General features: G+C 41.9%; 1 protein-coding gene across 1 annotated transcript; it reads right to left on the bottom strand.

The window, feature by feature from the left end:
• Nucleotides 1-13,960: 13,960 nt before the first annotated feature.
• Nucleotides 13,961-23,707, bottom strand: LOC306816121 (uncharacterized protein; the record flags this gene model as incomplete). The annotated part of the gene is made up of 7 exons (XM_079332608.1): nucleotides 23,296-23,707; nucleotides 22,225-22,451; nucleotides 21,416-21,590; nucleotides 20,810-20,955; nucleotides 19,230-19,284; nucleotides 17,202-17,318; nucleotides 13,961-14,224 (listed from the first exon to the last, which is right to left on the bottom strand). Exons 3-7 carry the CDS (start codon nucleotides 21,479-21,481, stop codon nucleotides 13,961-13,963), a joined length of 648 nt encoding a protein of 215 aa, XP_079188734.1. The 5' UTR covers nucleotides 21,482-21,590; nucleotides 22,225-22,451; nucleotides 23,296-23,707.
• Between the last annotated feature and the right edge of the window lie 318 nt (nucleotides 23,708-24,025).

Genomic DNA, 24,025 nt, shown 5'->3' with positions numbered 1-24,025 from the left:
TGATGTCGTAGCCAACTATGTGATCTCATAACCCACTCTGTGATTTCATAGAGCACTCTGTGATGTTGTAGCCCAATTTGTGATGTCATAGCTTTCTATGTGATGTCATAATACACTCTGTGATGTCATATCCCACTCTGTGATGTGATAAACCACTCTGTGTTTTCATAGCTTACTATGACATGTCATAACCTCATCTGTGATGTCATAGGCCACTCTATGATATCATAGCCCACTCTGTGATGTTATAGATTACTATGTGGCGTCACAATACATTCCGTTAGGTCATATCCCACTCTGTGATGTCATAACAGATTCTGTGGTGTCGTAGCCAACTATGTGATGTCATAACCCACTCTGTGATGTCATATCCCTCTCTATTATGTCATAACCCACCCTGTGATGTCTTAGCCCACTCTGTGATGTCATAGCCCACTATGTGATGTCATAGCCCGCACTATGATGTAATAACTTTCTCTTTGATGTCATAGCCCAATCTGTGATGTCATTGCCCACTCTGCAATGTCATAACCCACTATGTGATGTCCTAACACTCTGTGATGTCATAGCCAACTATGCGATGTCAGAACACACTCTTTGATGTCATAGAGCACTCTGTGATGTTGTAGCCCATTTTGTGATGTCATAGCTTTCTATGCGATGTCATAACACAGTCTTTGATGTCATAGAGCACTCTGTGATGTTGTAGCCCATTTTGTGATGTCATAGCTTTCTATGTGATGTCATAATACACTCTGTGATGTCATATCCCACTCTGTGATTTCATAACCCACTCCGTGTTGTCATATCTTACTATGACATGTCATAACCTCATCTGTGATGTCATAGGCCACTCTATGATATCATAGCCCAATCTGTGATGTTATAGCCTACTATGTGACGTCACAATACACTCTGTGAGGTCATATCCCACTCTGTGATGTCATAACAGATTCTGTGGTGTCGTAGCCAACTATGTGATGTCATAACCCACTCTGTGATGTCATATCCCTCTCTATTATGTCATAACCCACCCTGTGATGTCATAGCCCACTCTGTGATGTCACAGCCCACTATGTGATGTCATAGCCCGCACTATGATGTCAAAACTTACTCTGTGATGTCATAGCCCACTCTGTGATGTTGCAGCCCACTCTGTGATGTCATAACCCACTCTGTGATGTCATAGCCGACTCTGTGATGTCATAGCCCACTCTGTGATGTTGTAGCGCACTTTGTGATGTCATAATACACTCTATGATGCCATAGCCCACTCTGTTATGTCATAGACCACTCTGTGTTGTCATAGAACACTCTATGATGTCACAGGCCACTCTGTGATGTCATAGCCCACTCTGTGATGTCATAGGTCACTATGTATGTCATAATATACTCTGTGATGTAACAGCACAATCTGTGATGTCATATGCCTCTCTGTTATGTCACAACTCACTCTGTGATGTCATAGCCCACTCTGTGACTTCATAGCCCACTCTGTGATGTCATAGCCCACTATGTGATGTCATAGCCCACTATGTGATGTCACAACTCTCTCTGTGATCTCATAGCCCACTCTGTGATGTCGTAGCCTACTTTGTGATGTCATAATACACTCTGTGATGTCATAGACCACCCTGTGATGTCATAGCCCTATCTGTGAATCCATAACTTACTATGTGATGTCATAAGCCACTCTATGATGTCATAGCACATTCTGTGATTGTTTAGCCTAATATGTGATGTCATAATACACTCTGTGATGTCATATCCCATTCTGTGAAGTCATATCCCTCTCTGTTATGTCATAACACAATCTGTGATGTCATAGCCCACTCTGTGCTATCATATGCAATCTGTGACGTCATAATACCCTCTCTGATGTCATAACCCACTCTGTGATGTCATATCCCTCTTTGTTATGTCATAGCCCACTCTGTGATGTCATAGCCCACTCTGTGATGTCGTAGCCCACTCTGTGATGTCATAGCCCACTCTGTGATGTCATAGCCCACTATGTCATGTCATAGCCCACTATGTGATTTCCTAGCCCACTATGTGATGTCATAGCCCACTCTGCGATGTCATAGCTCACTATGTGATGTCATAGCCCTCCCTGTGATGTCATAGCCCAATCTGTGATGTCATATCTCACTATGTGATGTCATAGCCCACTCTGTGATGTCATAGATTATTATGTGATGTCATAACCTACTCTGTGATGTCATAGCCCACTCTATGATGTCATAGCCCACTCTGTGATGTTGTAGCCTACTATGTGACGTCACAATACACTCTGTGATATCATAACCCACTCTGTGATGTCATTGCCCACTCTGTGATGTCATAGCTCCTTATTTATGTCATAGTATACTCTGTGTTGTCACAGTCCAATCTGTGATGTCATATCCCTCTCTGTTATGTCGTAACCAACCCTGTGATGTCATAGCCCACTCTGTGATTTCCTAGCCCATTCTATGTTGTCATCACACACTCTGTAATGTCATAGCCCACTCTGTGATGTCATAGCGGACTATGTGATGTCATAGCCTACTCTGTGATGTCATAGCCCACTATGTGATGTCATAGCCCACTCTGTGGTGTAGTAGCCCACTCTGTGATGTCATAACCCAATTTGGGATGTCATCATACATTGTGTGATGTCATCTCCCACTCTGTGATGTCATATCCCGCTCCGTTATGTCATAACACATTCTGCGATGTCATAGCCCACTCTGTGATGTCATAGCTTATTATGTGATGTCATAACCTCCCCTGTGATATCATAGGCCACTCTATGTTTTCATAGCCAACTATGTGATGTCATAGCCTAATATGTGACTTCATAATATGCTCTGTGATCTCATAACCCACTCTGTGAGGTCATAACACACTCTGTGATGTCGTAGTCCACTTTGTGATGTCATAACACACTCTGTGATGTCATAGCCCACTATGTGATGTCATAACTCACTCTGTGATATCATACCCCCTCTGTGATATCATAGCCCACTCGGTGATGTCATAGCCCACTCTGTGATGTCATAATACACGCTGTGATGTCGTAGTCCACTTTGTGATGTCATAACTCACTCTGTGATGTCATAGCCCACTCTGTGATATCATATCCCACCCTGTGATGTCATAACTCACTCTGTGATATCATAGCGTACTCTGTGATGTCATTGCCCAATCTGTGATTTCGCAGCCAACTATGTGATCTCATATACACTCTGTGATGTCATAGCCCAATCTGTGATGTCATAGCCCACTCTGTAATGTCATAACCCACTATGTGATATCATAGCCCACTCTGTGATATCATAGCCCACTCTGTGATGTCGTAGCCAACTATGTGATGTCGTAACCCACTCTGTGATGTCGTAGCCCACTGTGTGATATCATAGCCCACTATTTCATATCATAGCCTACTCTGTGATGTCATAGCCCTCTGTGTGACTTTATAGCCCTCTCTGTGATGTCATAACTCGCTCTGGGTTTTCATATCCCTCTCTGTTATGTCATAACCCACTCTGTGATGTCATAGCCCACTATGTGATGTTATAGCCTGCTATGTGATGTCATAGCCCACTCTATGATGTCAAAGCCCACTTCGTGATGTCATAGCTTACTATGTGATGTCATAATACACTCTGTGATTTCATATCCCACTCTGTGATATCATATCCCTCTCTGTTATGTCTTAACACACTCTGTGATGTCATAGCCCACTGTGTGATGTTGTAGCCCACTCTGTGATGTCATAACTCACTCTACAATTCCTTCTATATTTAATTCTGGTAAGAATTTTACATTTTGGTTAGCTCAACCTCTTTGGAACAAACAGCAGTTGACAGCACAAATAACAGAGAAAGAGGTCTTTTTACTACTCCCCTAATGTTAAAAATTTTTTTTTCTTAGAACAATCCTTAGGAATTAGAGAGGAAGACATAATTTCCAAGTGCAGCAGCAGAAGAAAAACTGGATGCATTTTTTTCAGTCCCTCTCAGATATGCTAGTTGAATATTTAGGAAATGCATCAAGGAGACACATCTATGTGATCAGATAAAACTGCCCTGCAGGCAATTGTCAGGAGCAAGCCTGCAGCCCCTCTGCTGCATGTTCCTCCGGTACCAGGCACTTTGTCACAGCTCATGCCCAGCCGGTAAATACTCTTGGAATACTCAGCACTGGCCTGAATCCCAGCACAGATCATACCCTAGGAAAGGACACCAAGGCCTTGGTGTCTCTGCAGTACAACCAACAGAGTTGCTTCTTGCAACTGGCAATAGCTGCCAGTGCAGTGCTGTCAGAGAATTACTGGTTGGGTACAGAACTGAGCCCAGTTGACTCAGTGTCTGCCATCAGCCACTGGGACAAAAGGTGGATTGATCTCTTCCTCCGTGTGTCTGAACTCAAAGACAATGGTGTTCTGTCTTGAGTGGGGTCAGCAACTTGTAGCAGGGCTCACCCTGGCTCTGGCTTCTTCACAGGGGTTGTCAGTGGCCATTTGTGGGCTTTGCCAACCTTTTTGTCTTACCTGCCCTGCCACTGACGGCTGCAGTGACTGCAGAGGCTGGAGTCTTCCTTAGCTGTGAGATTTCAGCTGCCAGACCATTGCTGCAGCTTGGCCTGGACTCGTGACAGGATCAGCATCTCATGAGGGCAGCTGTCTGTGTCACAGCAGTGCCTGAGGAGCGACACTGTCCTTGTTACCTGTCTCAGCTGTGCCCTTTTGGGATGAACACATGGGCTGTGTTCAATGGGCCGAATCCAGTGCTGGAGACTGCTGCACCTCAGGCTGAAGACAAGCAGTGCAGTTCTTCACTAGATGGGGAATGGGCAAAGTTGTCTCCAGAACTTAGCGTGCTCGTAAATTCAGAGGCTCCAAATTCTTACAGCCACTGCTCTCGGTTGTAGTATGAGCTGCTGTTCTTTAAAATGTCAAGGCATTTTTTAGGCAAACTGCTAAGAGGTAGACCCCTTCCTCTCCTGGAAATCACTTTGCAATATTCTGTCTGCTCTACAAAATGCAGCTGGTAATAAAAATCCATTCCATATCCCAGGGTGCATATAATCTTTTCAAGTATGAAATCTTTTGTTGAATCTTACAAGAGAGGGTCTATTCCCAAGAAGAGGATGACAAGTACTTGTCTTGGTGCCTGTACTTTTCTGATCTCTCTTTGCTCTAATGGTTTCTCCATGGCCTTAGTTTCCTCTCAGGTAAGGCTTCAAAGGAGTGTGGACAATCTGACTCTGTGAAGGCCACGTGTGCTACAGAATTGCCTGTCCTCTCGGGCTGTTGTTGTTGTCATTGTTACTTTGGTTTTTAGTCAACTGACCATAAATTGCTCAGAGCCCCAGAGAGTGGAGCTGAGTTTCCAGTCTCCTACAAGTCAGTATCTCTGTTTTGAAGTTTACTTCTTGCATTGTGTTTCTTTCAGGGACTGTTGTGAGCATGGGAAATTTAAAAGAGAAATACACTGATTGGGAACTTCTTGGCAGTGGGTGAGTGCAGCCACGCTTACTTCTACAGAACCATTGGGCCAGGGATTTTGCTGCTCTAATATCAAGTGGGAAGTCGGACAAACTGCGAGCCTCTTCAGACCACGGATGTAGATTGTCCCTGCCTCAGTACTGATCACTGGGCATCATCAAAGACAACTGGATGCTGACAATGTCTTGCCTGCCTCAAGGAGCAGAATGTGGAAGCCCTGCTACCCCTCAAGTGTGTGGCAGCAGTTTGCTTATTTTCTTAGAAGACATTGTTTTGTATGATTCAAAGCAATATGGCCTCAGGAATGGAGGAAGAAAAAACTGTGAGATCAGCTTCCCACCTGAAAGCTGCCAGATAACACCTCTCAGTAGCATTTCTTTCTATGTTTTTTGGAAAACAATATTCAGTGGTCAGACCATAAAATAGATCACGTCATGTTTCCTTAGCTGTGTAGATAGAATGAAAAGAGAGTGGTGAGAAGGCCCAACAGGACTGTGTGTTTCAGTGCCTGGAAATGCATGAGAAATGCACAGACAAAAAAGAAAAGCCAAAAAAAATCCCAGCCTCCAAAACCTAGTGTGTACATTTGAGATGTGCAGCAGCCCTTTTTCTTCCTGTTGGACCCAGCTTATCTCATGGCAGAAAGCTGATGGGCTGCTGTGCTATTGGCTAAAGAGCAGATAGACCCCGGTGTGTGAGAGACACTGCAGGCAGCAGAGAGCTCCTGCCTGGGCTGCCTCTTGCTCCTCAGCACTGAACAGCTTCTTTGTTCTTGCTGCTGTTCTCCTTCTAGGAGTTTTGGAATGGTTTATAAGGCCTTCGACTCTGCCACAGGACGAGCGGTAAGTGCCAACAGCCCATGAGGATTTTGCAGCTCCTGAGCGCTTTCCCTTGGGATGTTATCTGTGCCCAGAGCTCTGGCCCGCCTGTCTTGGCTGCAAAGGCTGTCCCTTCATTATGGAGAGACTTTGTCCTTCCTACCTACCTGAATGAATGCAAGGATGGCATCGGTGTCTTTCAGAGAAGGACACGCCTGCTTGGATTTACAAACAAATCTGAAACACTGGTCAGGGTCCCCAGAAATGCTAATAAATTGTCAGCTGTTTCAGTTTGTCCTCAGGATGGGGAGAGCGCATCTGCTGTAGCAGCAGCAGCAGTCAGTGTGGCTGGCTTTGCAGGGGGCAGTCTCCTGCAACGACTGATGTTTCCCCCTCAGAAATGAATATGCCTTCCTTTGGAAAGATCCTGCTCTCCTAGGGTTGCAGCAGGAAGCTCTTCCTCTTGCCAGCACCCACTCACTGCTCCTGTGAGATCTGTGAATCTTCAGAATCTGGGAATGCTTCAGAAGCAGTTTTCTGTAAAGCATGGAATGCAATCAGATAACAGCAACTTTTGCCCTCCTGTTTCTTTTTCTCTCAGTGCCTGCAAGGCCTGGCTTTCCTTCATGCCAACCAGGTGATCCACAGAGACATCAAAAGCAGGAACATCCTTCTGGGCCGCGATGGCTCCGTCAAGTTGGGTGGGTGCTCTTGGTCAGGCGCTGCGCTCCGGGGCGGTGTGGGGCTGCTTTTGGGTGGCTGCCAGGTGCCCGGCAGTGGTGCTGCTGAGAGCGCACAGGGCACTCTGCAAACCCAGGGCACAGCTGCAAGGTGCTGAGAGGTCTAGAGAGGAAACAAAGTGTCAAGAGCGGCTTTGGTTTGTGTGTGCTCCTGCCAGGAGGGGGAGTTAAAATGGAAGCTGTCAGGTGGATGAGGAAAAGCCACGGTGTGAATCCTGGGGGGCTGTTAAGTGGACAATGTGCTTGGCTGCAGCCCTGAGAAAAGGGAGCACAGCTGCTTTTGCAGCTCAATGCACCACTGCATTCCGAGCCTTAGAGTGAGGCACTCTTTTCCTTGGTTTCCTACTTGAAGCAGTGTTTGTTTTTCTCCTCAGCTGATTTTGGCCTCTGTGCTGTGCTCATCCGTGAGCAAAGTCAACGGAGGTCGGTGGTTGGGACCACTTGCTGGATGGCACCCGAGCTTGTGAGAGGAGAGCCGTACGGCCCCAAAGTGGACACCTGGTCCCTTGGCATCGTGGGAATAGAAATGGCCAAAGGAAGGGCTCCTTATATTTGGAAAACCAAGGAAAGGGTAAGGTGCAAATATTCCGAGATATCAGTGTCCTTCTGGTCCATCACCATTAGACAAAATTCCTACAGCTGTAACTGGTTCCCCCAAGACCCGTTTGTAAAAATGTCCCTGGCTTCCGCAAAAACTTCCAAGCCAAGAATTGTTCAAGCTTGGAACAGCTGGGACTCCACTGGAGCCTTTTCTCTTTTGGGAAGGAAGGCTTATCTCTTACCATCTGCTAGGCAAAATCTTGCCACTACAGACTGCTGCTTAAAATATGGGGTCTAGGTGAGCACTTCAGGATATGGAGGGATCACATAGAGTCTCCTGCTTCCTTTTCCTTTAGGCTAAATATTTGATAGGCAAGCGAGGGGTACCAGATCTGCACAAGCTCAGGCTACCCTCTGACTTGTATGAATTTTTGGGCAGCTGCCTGCAGATGGACGTGGACAGGCGAGGTTCTGCCCAGGAACTTCTGCAGGTACAATGCAAAGCAGCTGCAGGCCAAACAGCTGCTCCCTGTCAGGCTTTGCTTTTCGGCGAAATTCCAGGGTATCAGATGGTCCATCCCCCTCCCCCCACCCCCCAAACCCCCGCCCCGGACACACACAGTAGTCATCTGCACTCTGGGTGCTTTTCAGATGAATAGATAATAGATGTGTTCCCATCTTTCTTAGAAACCACTTCAAATATTGAAAGGCCACCACATTGCTTGCCCTTCTGCAGGCTAAGTAAGTCAAATTCTCTCAGCCACTGCTCATAGGGCAACTCTCAGCTTTTGGTCATTTCTGAGGCCCTCCTTTGCTCTTGGGTGGTGTATTCAGGTTTTCCTGGTAGCAAAGGAACTGAAGTGTTGCAGTGCTGGGAGTGAAGGCAGGCAGTGGGGCTTGATGAGCACAGTGGATGCAATCCCTGCCAAGCGGTTCTGGATTGCTCTGTGGGAAGGGGGTGCAGTGTTGGGGTGACTGTGAGCATCCAAGGGCACCCAGCTGGTCCCTCCTGTCCCACTCTTAGAGGTTTCTGCCAGCCAAACAGGGACAGCTGAGCAGGATTGGTGCCAGCCCCATGTGCTGCCTGGCCCACTCAGGTAGATGAGAACTGCTGCAGGTTTGCTGCCAGGTGTTGTGGCAGACAGGGAGCTGGTGACCGGGCCACTTCCTTGCCTGCCCTTGCTGTGGAGGAAGATGCCAGTCAGCACAGGAAATGGGGGCATGCCAAGGCAGACACTGCTCTTCCTGCAAGCCAGAGCTGAGTCCATCTGTGCTCTGCCTCTTGTGTCTGTGTGTTTCTGGGCTCCAGAGAAATCCAGCTTGACCGTCTTAAATGTTCATTTTGAAAAATCATGGTTCATTGTTCTTTAGTCTCTTTTACATTGATTTCATTTCTTTCTTTTTCTCTTTGGGCAGCATCCATTTCTCGAATTAGTGGAGCCTCTCTCCAGCCTCTTCTGAAGCCTGATTGCTGTCATCCCTGCAAGAAAGTGATGCAGGAAGCAGAAGAGATGACCAGGAGCACTTCAGCATTGCTTTCTCCAATGCCAGCTCACAGCCACATTGAGAATAAAGGTGCTAGACACCCCCAAGCCTGTTCTAAGATTCCCTTCCTTGTCACCCAGGGAATACTGCTCTACATTCATTTCTGACTTGACCACTCTTGCTCAAAGATGCAAAGTCCCTCCTGTGGGTGTTCTGGTGTGGTTTGAAATTGGGAAAGTTATCTTCCCTTTATTATTTACTCCAACCTACAGTGCCCTTGGAACACTGCCCTTTGGCCTGGTTTTGTCCAGCTGTGTATTTCTTCATGAGGAAGAAAGGGCAATTGCATTTCCAGCCAAAAGGAATGAGGAGCAGGACAGCAAAAACATCCTGTGGCTTCTGCAAATGAGCTATGTAAAAATGGAAAACATATAAAGCTTTACTCACCCTCATCTGAGGTGTTGCTTGGGCCATTTCCCCATTTTGTCGCTCTAAAATACATTTTGGATTGTGATGTGTCCTTTCAAAAATTGCTTAACTTGTGGGTGAGTAGAGAATTCCAAAAGTGTGCTGAACACCCCAGTCCATTAAAAATATGGCCAATTTTTGAACTGTGTATGCATGACCATCTTGTCTTTATTCCTTGAGGTACACCTCATGAAGCAAAAGCTTGTAGAAAATGTTGACAAACACGATTGACTGTTTCTGCTGTGTTGACAGAAGAAAAAACTGCACCTGCAAAAGTGTCTAGAGACACATGAATATTTTTAAATTTCTCAAAAGCTGGGTATTTGGTGATATCTCTCTGCCATAGTTGCAGGTTTTGCAACCCTCGTGGGTTGGCAGCTCCTGTAGAAAGACGAGGTTGTGCAAGTTGAGAATCGGGGCAAGCACCAATAATTGCTTTTGCTTGACCTTCAGAGACGTGAAACGTTTGAACAAGGGCTTGTGCCTTTGGATGGAAAAAGACATGACTCAGTTTTGTTTGTTGAAAAATGCTTGGCAGATGTTTGTCTGCTCTTGCATTTCTTTCTGTCCAGAATCCTGGAAGCGAGCAATGAGACCTGATATGAAATACAAAATATTGGTTAGTTCTGTATTGCAAAATTGTATCAAGACATGAAAGCCAAGGATACCTGGTATCATTTGTTACATCCTTTAAAAGTGATCCTTCTATTCCTTTAACTATACTGGCAACATGAGATGGATCTGGAATTAAATGCAAAGGTTCTGCAATGAACTGGAACGCCCTAACAACTGTGGCCATTTCAACCATCTCAGGAGAGCCCTGCAGGGTTTGAACATCCAATTCCCATGTTTTGGTTGTTTGATTTTGCCGTATTATAACTGATTTGTGTGTTTTCCCTGATCCATCAGGGAAGAGAGTTATAGCACTTACAGGTTCTTCACTTAGCATGGGTTTTTCTCTAAAACTTAATTTTGCTTGCAATGATTTGTGGCCTGAGTAATGGATAGAACAACCACCAGAATAATTTAACAGTACAATTTGAAGTCTTCTGAATTTTGCAAAGCTCGAATATCAGTGTCTTTGCTAGGGTAGGGTCTTCATGGAGAGATGAGAAAAGACATACACATCAATGTGATGCAAGTCTTATCCAATTTATTAGTTGCACAGTGCTTCTTTTACACTAAAATATTTTTGCAATATACATAGCACGCCACAAGCACCTTAACATGATTGGTTTTTAAGCATTGTCCACATATTGTTAATTGTTGATTGGTTTCACAAATTTTTACGGCATTTTACACACCCCTTGGCTCAAGCAGTCTACCACCCTGATTTAGTCATTTCCTTTTTCCTTCTTTGCTACTTTACTATACTTTCCCTGCATGTCTACTTACTTATTTGCTACTTTAATGTACCTTCTCTTTTGCTTGCTGTTGCTACTCTTTTTCACTCTGTTGCTCCTTAGCACTTCTCCAAATCTTGATGGGTTTACACTGCTACTTTCTTGTTCTTTCTCTTAGTCCCTTTTTTGATGTCCAAGTCTCTCATAATCATGCAATACAGCCAGGGCCCCAACAATAGAGGATGCTGGTAGTTTTAGGCCAGCTAGCCTGATCTCAGTACCAGGTAAGATTATGGAAGTTTATACTCAGTGCCATCACACAGCACTTATGGGATGGCCAGGTATCAGACCCAGCCAACACGGGTTTAGGAGGGGAAGGTCATGTTTGACCAACCAGGTCTCTTTCTATAACTGGGTGACCCATGGTGGATGCAGGAAAGGCTGTGGATGTCGTGTACCTGGATTTCAACAAGGCCTTGGACAGTCTCCCACAGCATTCCCTGGAAAAGCTGGCAGCCCATGGCTTAGACAGGAGCACTCTGTGCTGGGTTACGAACTGGCTGGATGGCCAGGCCCAGGGAGTGGTGAAAGCTGCTGCACCCAGCTGGTGACCAGCCACCAGTGGTGTCCCCCAGGGGTCTGTGCTGGGGCCTGGTCTGTTCAGTAATTTTATTGATGACATGGATGAAGGCTTTGAGTCTTCCATTAGTAAATTTGCAGATGACACTAAGCTGGGAGCATGTGTTGATTGGTTGGAAGGGAGGAGGGCTCTGCAGAGAGACCTGGGATCGTTGGATCGATGGGCAGAGTCCAGTTGGATGAAGTTGAACAAGTCCAAGTGCCGAGTCCTGTATTTTGGCCACAATGATCCCCTACAAGGTTAGAGGCTGAGGACGGTGTGGCTGGACAGTGCCCAGGCACAAAGGGACCTGGGGGTGCTGGTCCACAGCCAACTGAACATGAGCCAGCAGTGTGCCCTGGTGGCCAAGAAGGCCAATGTAATCCTGGCCTGTATCAGGAATGGTGTGGCCAGCAGGAGCAGGGAGTTCATTCTTCCCCTGTACTTGGCACTGGTGAGGCTGCATCAGGAGTGTTGTGCCCAGTTCTGGCCCCTCAGTTCAGGGAGGATGTTGAGACACTTGAGCGCATCCAGAGGAGGCAACGAGGCTGGTGAGGGGCTTGGAGCACAAACCCTGTGAGGAAGGGCTGAGGGAGCAGGGGGTGTTTATCCTGGAGAAAAGGAGACTCAGGGGTGACCTTATTCCTCTCTACAACTTCCTGAAAGGTGGTTGTGGTCAGGTGGGAGTTGATCTCTTTCTCCAGGCACCAGTGGACACAATGAGAGGACACAGACTTAAGCTGCACCAAGGGAGATGTAGACTGGATTTCAGGAAAATGCTTTTTAAGGAAAGGGTGATAAACACTGGAATTGTCTGCCCAGGTACATCCCTGGATGTATTTAAAAAAAGAATGATGTGGCACTTGGTGCCATGGTTTAGTTGAGGTGTTAGGGCATGGGTTGGACTTGATGATCTTGAAGGGCTCTTCCAAGCCAGCAATTCTGTGATTTTCTGTATGTATGGTTATATAGCTGGCCTACAGCTCCATCAAACTCCACAAGCCATGCCTCATTTATTTACAGTGATTTTAATCAGTGGTATAATAAATTGATTCAACTTCTAAATAAATTCTAGCAACAACAGCATGAAGTAGAAATTCAATTCTCCATCCTTTTAGTAAATACCAGCAACTTAGAAACTTTTATTAAGATAATAGAAAGCTGTATCTGAAATGCCATGAGCACAAAGTATGTCAAGCACTGTGTCAGTACAGTCAGAAATCAATAGAAGATTCTCACATTAGAATGGAAATAACCTATTCAGGGAGCATAAATGTGGCATAAATATGAAAAAATACTATATATGTCAGGAAAGCAGGAAGGAAAAATGAAAGGAAGAGAACACACTGACATTTTCACACAGTTTTAGCATGGGTAGAGCAAGGACCAACAGCAATATATGAAATGTTGTCTATACTTAATTTCTGCTACATTCTTCTGCGTTTTCATTTTGGGAAGCAAACTCAAAGCTGCCTCAATGGAATAAACAGGATCACATGCAAAAAGCTCTGGGAAAAACACAAAGCCAACCAAGGCAATAAATATTTAATTTCATAAGGGAGCCATTAATACAACTCTTCCAAAAAAGAACATTTTTATTACCTGCTCAGGAAAGTCCTGTTGTTTGAAAAACCTTTGAGTAAAGCAATTTAAACAAGCAGTTCTATGAATGACAGTGAGACAATCCTTTTTTTTTAACCTTTCGGTAACATAACATTAATTTTGAGCACACCATTAAATAGTGTTTCCATTACTAGAAATCTTGGTCATGAATGGAATCTTGTCCTCAATTTTTGTCATGTATAACATATATTTTTTTATGGAAGACAAATAAAAAGGAAAACTCTTACTGGAACAGCAGCTAGCAACCACTTAAGGTTTCTAGTGGAACGCTTTCAGCTTGTAATTTTGTTCAGTAGTCATAGATAGGAATCATTTTTGTCTGTAGTCAGAGCAGACCATTGCTTTTCTCTCTATGTATTCCTTTTGTGCCTGACGAAATTACTTTTTCAGGCTAACTAGGCCAGAAAATACTTTTAATACATTAATACTGGCATGGAAGAAGCCGTTATTCTCCCAGAAGGTTCTGATTTTAGTTTTCTTTGGTTTATTAATACAGATCTTCCTGGGAAGTAACACTAAGATGGATATAACTTCATCCACTTAGGAAAACTCCCACAAACCTGAAAAAGGAAAGAGAAATTAAAAGAAGCAATTAAAACCAACCAACCAACAACCCTCCCCTCCACTCAAATCCTGCCACCACCACTCCCCAAAACATCCAACCAACCAACCAACTAACTAACCAACGAAATTCAAACTAAAACCAAAAGCATCCAAGCAAATAGGGGCCAATAGGAAAAAAAAAAAAAACAACCCAGTAGTTATTTTAATCCCTGTGTTAACTTTCACCATCCTCTTCTAAGAAAACTCTCAGAATGTTTCTGTTTGCACTACTTTATGTTTCCATTAGGCTTAAAATTAAATATTGTTGCATTTGCAGAAGCTGTGCAGCATGAAGGGAGATGCTGGCTAGCAACCCACATCCAAATGACTAAAATTGCATGAAAAGCAGACTTACCATGAGGAGTAGCAGCACGAGGCAGAACAGCTGCTTCAGGTTTTAAATGAGCCCGCAAAGATTCTCCTGCTATTGTTAATGCTTCAATTCTGGCAGTTGCCAGTGAGTAGAGATCCATAAAATTTGGAAGGACGTGCTTTAAGTAAAAGTAAAAGTAATCATTAGTGCCAGGGAAGCTTCACTTAAATGCCAAATAGCACACACTCAAATTTGTTACAAAAGACACCATTTTTTTGCAGAGAAATCAAATACAGATTGTAAGCCAGGCAGAATTTCAGAGCCAGGACTTAAAAGGTCTAACACTGGATTTTATATTTCTTCTAAAACCTTGAATGTTAATATCCTTGAGGAAAAGGGAATAAATCAACACCCTAGTGAGATGATGCTTTAATGAGATGTTTTCAATGCAGTACAGCGTTGAGCACCTGACACAATTTTTTTCATTTTATTTCAATACAAGACTAAGTGCAGGTTCAATTTCTGGTCACAAAAAATGACCACACAGTTTCAGGATAATGTTCACACTTCCACAAGTCAATTTACAAATCCTTCCACCCACGTTAAAAAAATTAACTCAGCAGTAACAAAAGAAACATTGTAAACCTACAAACTTCTGAAAACAAATAATCTGATTGCACTATAAGTGGAAAAATGTATCTGTTTCCATGTATGTAATGGAAGAATGTCCCCATTTTATTCTAGTGATTAGACTGATGATAAAGTTAGCAGGACAAGGGAGCACAAATGATTTGGCAGTACTGGTAACTTTGTATCTACCCTAAGTAGTCTCAACTAACTGTTGAAATTATTGGTCTTCTTTACAGTGGTTAATCACATTTTATTTATTATTTTATTTGTAATTTTTCCCTTCAGATAGTATGAAATTGGTCTTTTGAATGTAAGTATTTGGTATAGACAAAAATTGGCTTAGTACCACAAACAGGGATTTACAAGGATGTTTTGCAGTTTTCCTTTCCTTGGTTTCACACTGCTGCTCTTCAGAATAGATGTTAACACAGCTGAAATCAATCAGGTTATTTTCTTGTGGTGTCTAGGAAACAGCAGTGGCAAATTAACTCGTATCACATATTTTCTCATCAGCAAGAATCTCCAAAATCTCTTGGTGCTGTGGTTCTAGTCCTAAAAGACGATTCTTGCAGATTTTAAGGCCTTTAATTGAAATGTGCCAGCCACAGACTAAGGCAGCCCTAGAGGATGTGCCTGCAAACAGCTCCACAGCTTTCAATGACAAGCGTCCCTAAAGCGATTCCCATCTGCTTACCTCACTCGAGATTGCACGATTGCCCTTAATACAGTTTGGCATAGAGTAAAATTAAAATCCATTAGGTGATCTCTGGCTATAAAATGCCAATTTTATAGTAAAACCTCGATAATGTGCTTGGAAAACAATCAAACAGAAACTAGACATGAGGACAGGGGAGAGAGAGAGGGAAAAGGGGAAAAGAGAGATGGGGAAAGGGAAAAAGAGGAAAAGAGAAGGAGAAAAGAAGTTCACAGTTCCACAGACTGTGAGCCATTGGTGCTGTTTATGTATGTTCTGTTGCCAAGAGTATCTGAAGCTGCCAGGTGAACAAGAACTTTACAATTCTGCCCCACCAGGGATCTCCCCAGCACGCACTGGACTATGTTAGTCATACAACATGCACTTTGAGCAAATATGAAATGCAACATTTTGTGTTCTGATTTTCTTCAAGAAAGAAATGAGGAACAGACTGCAGGTGCTTCTGCAATCAGTGTGAGGTCAATAAGAAAGGGAGTCGGAATGGGGAAAAAAAAAAAACAAACCAGCATCCACTACCAAATTAGAAAAATAGCATTTAAAAGGTGGTGATTGTCACAATGCCTTCTGTGAAAAGATTCCATCCGTGGGGCCTTTTGTGCAGCTTTAAAATGGATCATCACTGAACTGAGGAAGCAGTTGTAATTCTACCCTTTGACAGAAAAGTTCATCTGTGCTAATTGAGCTTCATGGGAATCTCAAGGCATTACATATTTCCATAGGTTAGTGTGACAACACAATAATGCACACATAATATATATCTTTGTCATATTGAAATGCATGTATGCATGCAAAAGGGCAACTGTGAGAAATTTCCAGCTTAGAATCTACCTTTCTTGAATGTTTGATTTTGTGACCCTGATTCTGCAATTATATATTGCATTAGAACAGAAAATCTACAATAAATTGGTAGGAATTACTGCAGAAAATGTACACACTGCATGCAATACTTCCCTTGTCTAAGTTCCTTGCACTTTACTTTATTACCTGCTCTCTCTCTATAATTCAGACAGAGAAGCACAATGAAATATGTACTCACTCTGCCTTTTGTTCTCACATTGGGAAAAAATCTGCTTTAGCACTGATGCATTCTGCACAACTATAAAGACTAAGGGATAGTTTCTGCAGAAGATATCAACCTTAATAATCGACATTGCACCAGATCTGTGTTCAGAGCTGAAAATACGGCACATTTGCAGTACATTTATCTTTTTTTCCACTCATGATTTTATCGTAACAAAATTGGTATTTTGAAATGTGCAAGTCTTTAAACCTACATGAGCAAAATAGCTTCTGTATTTGAACATTCTAAATAGCGGTTTCTTTTAAATGAGGAATGCTCAAAACCTCACAGTTAATTTGAGCACTCTGGATTGAAAAAAATCTAATACTGGCCAAGAAGGAGCAGGAAAAGCTTGCATTTTTTGTTTGTTTGGTTTTGTTTGTTTGTGGAGCTCTTACTTGGTCTTGGTTTTGTTTTTTGGGGTTTTTTAATTAGTCTTGTGTAGATTAATGGGAAAAAAAGGGAGGGGGATACAGGGGTATTAATTTTCAGGTATATATATTTTTGTCTATGTTTGCATTCCCATCTGTTATTTAATGCTGAAAATAATTACAAAATTGAAAGTTGCCATCATCTCTGAAATACCACGTGCAAGACTATGCAAGGAAATTGTCTTGCAACTCTTGATAACAATAGTTTTGAAGCTTTTTGCTCTCCACATGATCAGAGCAGTCTATCTGCCTGTTGTATCTCAGATATAAAAATTAAATTTTAAAAACCCAATTAAACAGGATGGTTTTAGAGTCTGACCTGGAATGCTGCAGCCTCTGGTCTGCCCTCCATTGCTTCCTCTGAAAGGCTCTCAAGCTGCAGGCTGGGGAGCAGCGTGGCTGCTGCAGCACCTGATGCCACAGCCTGGTCTTTGACCTAAAGGGAAAAAACAGACGCAGCTTTAACAGTAATTCTCCTTCAGACACACCAGTTGGGATGAACTGGATCTCCTTGAGCCCATTGAGTGGACTTACTTTGATTGCTGACCCTAACAGCCATGAATAAAGCATGATTAAATTTTCATTGCAAATAAATCTCTAATGCACAGTGCTAGGAGAGAATGCTACCAAAAACCCCACAAAACCAAAACAACAACAACAAAACAACAACCTTGCCCAGGTCTGAAAAGAGAAAGGCCAAGGATATGGCATGTATGTACTGTAAAAACACAGTACTTGCTGCATGACATCCACTTCCAAAGTTTGAAAGAAGCCATAGTGAAGATGGTGGTGGTACAAAAAAAATTTTCTATCAGCAGAGCCTGCTGCAGGTGAAACACACAGTTTAGGTTCTGTCACTTTCTATGAACATCTGTGTTGGGTTGATGTGGCCAGAAATGTGTATTCTATCACCATCCGTTGAAGCCGGGTGGTGCAGTGATTCCTTATCCCTGTGGCACATTCCATCTGCTCATGGGCCATCTTTAAGACAAGGTGGGGCAATGATCTTTATCTTTTCCACAACCCATCCTCCCTCCAGGAAGATATCATCTGCTACTGGCCCATTGAGTCCCACTGTGTGACTGATAAAATTCCATCATCCCACTGGGAGATGCTCCAGCCAGGGCAGGAGCCAAGCCTTTCCTACCCACATAAAAACTGAGATTTTGGACAGCAAATTACCTGCTTTCCACTGGATTCCTGAGGAAAGCTGGACCTTTCCACATCATCCCTGCACCTTCAGAGGAAAACTGCACCTTCTACAGGAGCACTGCCTCAGCTGAACCACATCTGTCACTGCAGGGGGACTGCAGCCACCATTGAATGGGACTGCTGCCACCACCCTGACTGACTGATGGGGTGTCAGGTTGTATTCTGACTCTTTTTGGGATTGTTCTTCGTAATACTGTATTTCTATTTTAATTTTCCTAGTGAAGAACTGTTATTCCTAATTCCCATATCTATGCCTGAGAGCCCCTGAATTTCAAAATTATAATAATTTGGAGGGAGGGGGTTGACATTCTCCATTTCAAAGAGAAGCTTCTGCCTTTATTGGCAGACATCTGTCCTACAAACCAGGAGAACATAAAGGAAAGAGACTTGATATCTGAAAACTAAATTAACAACAGTTGTGGTGAATGCAGAAACGGAGTTTCCCATGTTGCTATGACTTAAAGTTGTAGGAAGGGAAACTGACACTCTGATGTAGGACAGCATTTTGCTTTGTGCTGCTCTAGATTATAAAAGTATCTGCCACTAGAGCTATAGTTGAAAATAGTCCTTTCTCCTAAATAGTTAATATATAAGGCTTTGTTGGACCTTCAAACAGTCCTATAGCAGGGCACAATTATGCAAGTCAGAGATAAAACTTGACATTATTATGTAATTTAAAATATGCTTTAAAAAATACCATGGAAGTTTCTGACCACAGATTTCCTGCCTTTTCTTTTCCTGTCTATGATGCTTCCAAAGTTAAAGTAGCAGACACAAGGACAACTGTTTTATGGCCACCAACTGTGTGACCTCATTTCTCAGGAGAGGGCTAAATCCACAACAATTGCCAATTTTTTGTGTGTTTCATTCATCTTCACTTGAAACTAGAAACAGTGCTCAGTGAGAGAAGGAAATAATTTTGTCAAAACTCCTACATTTAGAAAAAGTTGTTTGTGTACTACAGACTTGCATTTTATCTCACTGTGGTTTTTTTTAAATGGAATCGGTTAGTGGGGGAACTTCAACTCTAAGCAAAGGAAGTTGCTTCGCAACAACTTCTCCCCTAAGAATAAGCAGTTCTAAGGCTTTGGCATGTGTGGTAAAACAAATCAGAGGGAACACTTCAAATTCTTACCGCATTCAGGGTGGCATCCACAGCTTTCATATGATTAATGATCAACTCATTGCCTCTATTATAAAAGAAAACAAATAAAACAAAAACAATGGAGTAACCTTATAGAACTGAAGCTCAACCAATGGAAAAATTAATCTTCTGCTACTTTATGGCCATCATGTCTTGTAAAATAATTGTTGATAACTCCAACTGTTAGGATTTTCTCTCTTTTTTGTATCTCCAATGCAAACCTAAAAAAAGTTCATGTACTACTCTTTGGTACATTTCCATATGAAGGATGCTTCTGTCAAACAGAGGCAATTAAAATAGATGTAACTATAGGCCTATCAATGAACAACCATCATGGCTTGGATATAGAGGTCATAAAAAGTCTCTAGTAGGATGGTATAATATTCTTGTATTGAAAAACACTGGCAGATTCTGTTTCTTTAATCTGCTTTGCTTATATCTTCCAAAGGGAGAAAAACCCCCTATTTGTTGTGAAGAGTTGCTAGAACGATGAAGGGAAGGGTAGTTTTCTTTGTTGATAGTTAGCTGCTATACACAGGAAAAAAATGCCAATTTTAAAGCCACTTCACATTAAAATAACCTTTTTCTGGATAAATGTATGGCCACAAGGAATGATCTTTACTAAAATGTTCAAAATAGATTGAGGGAGGATGAAAAGGGCAAGCTTTCTAGAATGTATCCTTCTGCAGGTGACTCTTGCTTTGATCAAACAATACCAAATAACATTTGTCATTTTAATTAGTTGATTAAACAGTTCATTGAGGCCTATATGAATTGCATTATTTCCCTGGGGCATAAAACCATTAAAGCTTCTCAGATGTTGTTTTTCAAAGGTCAAATAACCCCAGGCACAATGAGAAATTTTAATTAACTAAATTTTTTTTTAGATCCTAGCCATCAAACAGTAATATTCATAATACATATTTCATATTATGATAAGTATAACAAAACAAAGTCTGCAAAGATTTATCTTTTTATCTGACCATATGTCTGTAAGAATAGGTCAGTAATAAATCAAGGAGGTTCCTTTGACTACCCATCTTTTCAAGAGCAGTGCTTGAGACTTTCTTTCCACTCCAGGTTATGATGTAAATGCTACAAAACTCCCTGAAATCAGCTGGAAGATCCATCTTGTCCCACAGGAAAGGCTAGGTCCAAAATGATTTCAGTCTTTTTGGCAGCTAAAACCTGCGCTCTAGCTGATCTTTTGTATTTACTATCAATCAATTGTATCTGTCTATTAAAAGATGGCATGGAAACACAGGAAGCAATCATTTCTTAAATAAACGGAACTTTAAGCATCTAACAAAGAGATGTATCAGATCAGCAAGATAGCACATTATTTCAGAAACCAGAATTTTGAGCACTATTATGGGATAACTGCACAAAATGCATGACCTAGTGTTTTGAACTAACACTTTTGTTTTTAGAAGACTATCCCTGAATTTCAAACAAAAGAGATAGATGTAGTTTTCTCCTCTAGTCTAACACTGGCCATGTGTTATGCCTATGAAGTAGGAATTGAAATTTTTGTTCATTTTAAGGGACATCCCCCTGACCCCAGGGCTCACTTTGCTGCCTGTTGGAGGGCGTGTTCTGCCTCCTGGAGAGCCTCCCACAGCTGCTGCCGGTCCTGCTCCATGTCTTTCAGGAGTTTCTTCTGGTCATTTAGAGCTTGGTCTCTTCTCCTCAGCTCCACTCTTTCATCAGAGAGGCTCTGCCAGCAGACAGAGGGCAGAGTTACTCGTCAGACCAAATCAACTTCACTCTAGGCTATTGGCAATGTGGATCACAAAGTGATTTCAAGAACTTCTCATGAACATTCTTTTTGAATACCCTCATTCCAGCTGACTTTAGCCTGGTGAAGTGAAATCTTCTTTTAGGATAAAGAAATCACAACATTTCTAACAAATGGGAGATCCTGGATTGCTGAAGACCGAACTGTAATTTATACAGGATATCTCTTTCTACAAATCCAAAGGAAACTCCAGTGGAAAAGGGGCATTTCTAAATACATCTGACTTCCAGTGTAGTGACATTTAAAGGCAAGTTTACTGGAAAATTCTGTTAAAAGTTAATCAATGTTATGCTTGTTTTCCAAAAGAATACAAATCAAAAAATGTGTAGAAAGGAGAACCTCTTTCAAACAAGAGAGTCTCCAAATCAAATAGACTTACATGCTGAAGTTCACTGAATTGCTCTTGCAGTCTGTGGGCTTTTTTTAGCATCTTTTTGCATCTCATTGGATGTCGATTTCAATTCTTCAAGCTGCAAGTGCAGTGAGCGGGACTCTGCTCTATGAAGCCTCCGTGAAAACTGAGATATTTCTTGCTGCAAGATTGCTATGATTCTCTGTCAGCAAACAGAAGTTGATGAGCTATAAAATCTGCTATTTTAGCAATAAAATAAATAATATTTAAGACCCAGGAAAATTAAGTCAAAACTTTTATTTTTTCCTCTATCTCTAAAAGACATACACAAGGACAAAAGTTGGAACCTGTTGCCTACTACAGGTGACTGCAAACTCTGTTTACAAGGAAGTACTATTTTCACCTCAAGTCTACTAGAAAAGATTATGACAGAAAGAGTTTATCCTTTGATTTTGGTTAAAGGGAAGAAGGTTATTTGTACTGAAAGAAAGAATGGTAAACACAAGAAAATAGAAAACAGTAATAAACAGCAGCCTTAACATTCACATCAAGCTAAAAGCCAATTTGGTCTTATAAGCTAATACAGTTCTAATAGAACTTGGAAGAAAAATCTTTTACTTGGATACACTAAACCTCCTCCAAAAAATTCTTTGTTAATCAAAGAAAAGACCTATCCACACCCTAATGTGTAACAAATCAACCTGTGAGTGCCCACACAGTCATACTTCATTGTGATACACTCCTGACCTGAAACTAAATCTATGGTGCTATCAAGGGAGCTTCCCTGATACTGTAAACCTTAAGTTTCCATGAAGGAGGACCGTAAATCTGCTTACTGTGCTGGGCAGTCTGTCATACAGTCCAGCTTCCAGAGCCTGGGCATTTACTCTGTGGAGTCCACTAGCCAGCCTCTGTATCAGGGAGTCCTTCTCCAGGTAAGCTCTGCACTCGCAAGGTTTCCCTTGAAGTGTGTCCAGCAACGTGCTCAGGTTGTCCATCAGTTTTGCAAAGGAGTTCCTGGCTGGACTGAATGGTGAGTGTCCAGAAACCCAGGAGTTGGCATCTTTAAGAAACAACAATGAAAAGGAAACATCAAGCAGGTTGTTAGTTCTGGTTTCTTGTAATATCCACCTTTTTCGTTTATACAGAATGGAACTTGTAAATATTCTGAAACCAGAATTCTGAATCTGACACATACTTCAAACTTTGCTTTTTAAGGATATGAGTTCAATTTATTGAAAGCAGCATGATCAAAGAAGAAAGTGCCTGAAACTGAACCTAAAAACATTTAATTCAATGGAAACTTCTTTATCAATTTAGTGTTCAATCTTCTGGAAAATGCATGACCTAGTCTTTGTCCTGCTATTTCCCTTTATTCATACAAATTACCCCCCTTCTAATGCTCCTTTTTCTGTGACAAAAATGTGGAGACTCTAGAATGTGGAGACATGTTAATATGAAGAACCAGGGTTGGCAGCAATGCAGATGAAGCAAGGAAGTCTGTATCAATTCTCACTGCAAATAAACTCCAAAAACACTCTGCAGCCTTCTGCATCCCTGGCTCTATATACTGCAAGGATAAAATATCCTACGAGCCATTAAAGAAAATTCATCGTTTCCAACAGTACAGAGATGGGATCATTCAGAGAATGTAGAAGAGAGGGGTACTATTTCACTCTGCAATAGAAGTATGCCTTCAGGGAAATAGCCCCACTAAAATTTGTATTGACTGGCTCAGGATGTAACCTCTAGTCAAAGGTATCTATCATAATATTTAGAAATATCTCTTCAGAGCTATGATCCAAAATAGTTTAGATAAAATTATAAAAATTGAAATTTTTTGACTGCCCTGACTTACTCATTTTTTAAATATATTTCTGCCACAACAAATATACTGTTAAAATTACCTGCTTTGCTGAGAACATGCTACAGTTCAGAGAAGGAAGTGATTATTGCAGTATAGAGGTTAGAGCTAGTCAACCAGTCAAGTGCTTCAACACAGTCAACTCCTTCCTTTTCAAAACCTGTGAAGCAGAATTGCAGCTAGCAGGATAACTGAATTACTAAGATACAGTACACTGCTATCTCCAGTTCTTTCAGAAATTAACCAATAAAAAAGGACATACACCACAAATTAATCAGGACCATTTAGACCATATTAAGCACGCTTCCAGAACTATTTCTAAAGTAAAAGAGTAGATGAATCTTGTGATTTGCAAAAAAATGTTGGCACCAGTTATCCTTGTAGGGGAAAGCATAAACTGGTCTGGCAAAAAAGAAAGAGACAAATAGATATAATCTCTAAAGAAAATTTCTAAAACCTATGCTAATATTTCACCTGAATCAGAAAGAAATTTTTTGTAAGCTTTGGCAGGAAATCAATATTAAAATTTATTTTAAAATATTTTAAAATAAGAGGAAATATCTTTTTAAAAAACATAACATATTGACAGTTAATCATTTCGAAACAATGCAAGATATTTACCACAGAGATGATGTTGTAGCACCTAGTTCTAAAATCCATAACACAAATATCAGTGATACCAGATAGTGTTGCGTTTGTGTGTATAATTGTCATTTTACCTGCAATGCTTAATAGACTAGGAATGTCCTCCTAGAGTGAAATATATTTGTCAA

This window comes from Erithacus rubecula, assembly GCF_903797595.1.
Source record: "Erithacus rubecula genome assembly, contig: scaffold_372_arrow_ctg1, whole genome shotgun sequence".
Lineage (NCBI taxonomy): Eukaryota > Metazoa > Chordata > Aves > Passeriformes > Muscicapidae > Erithacus > Erithacus rubecula.
The sequence above is the reverse complement of the archived record's forward strand: the minus strand, read 5'-3'. Positions and strand labels throughout refer to the sequence as shown.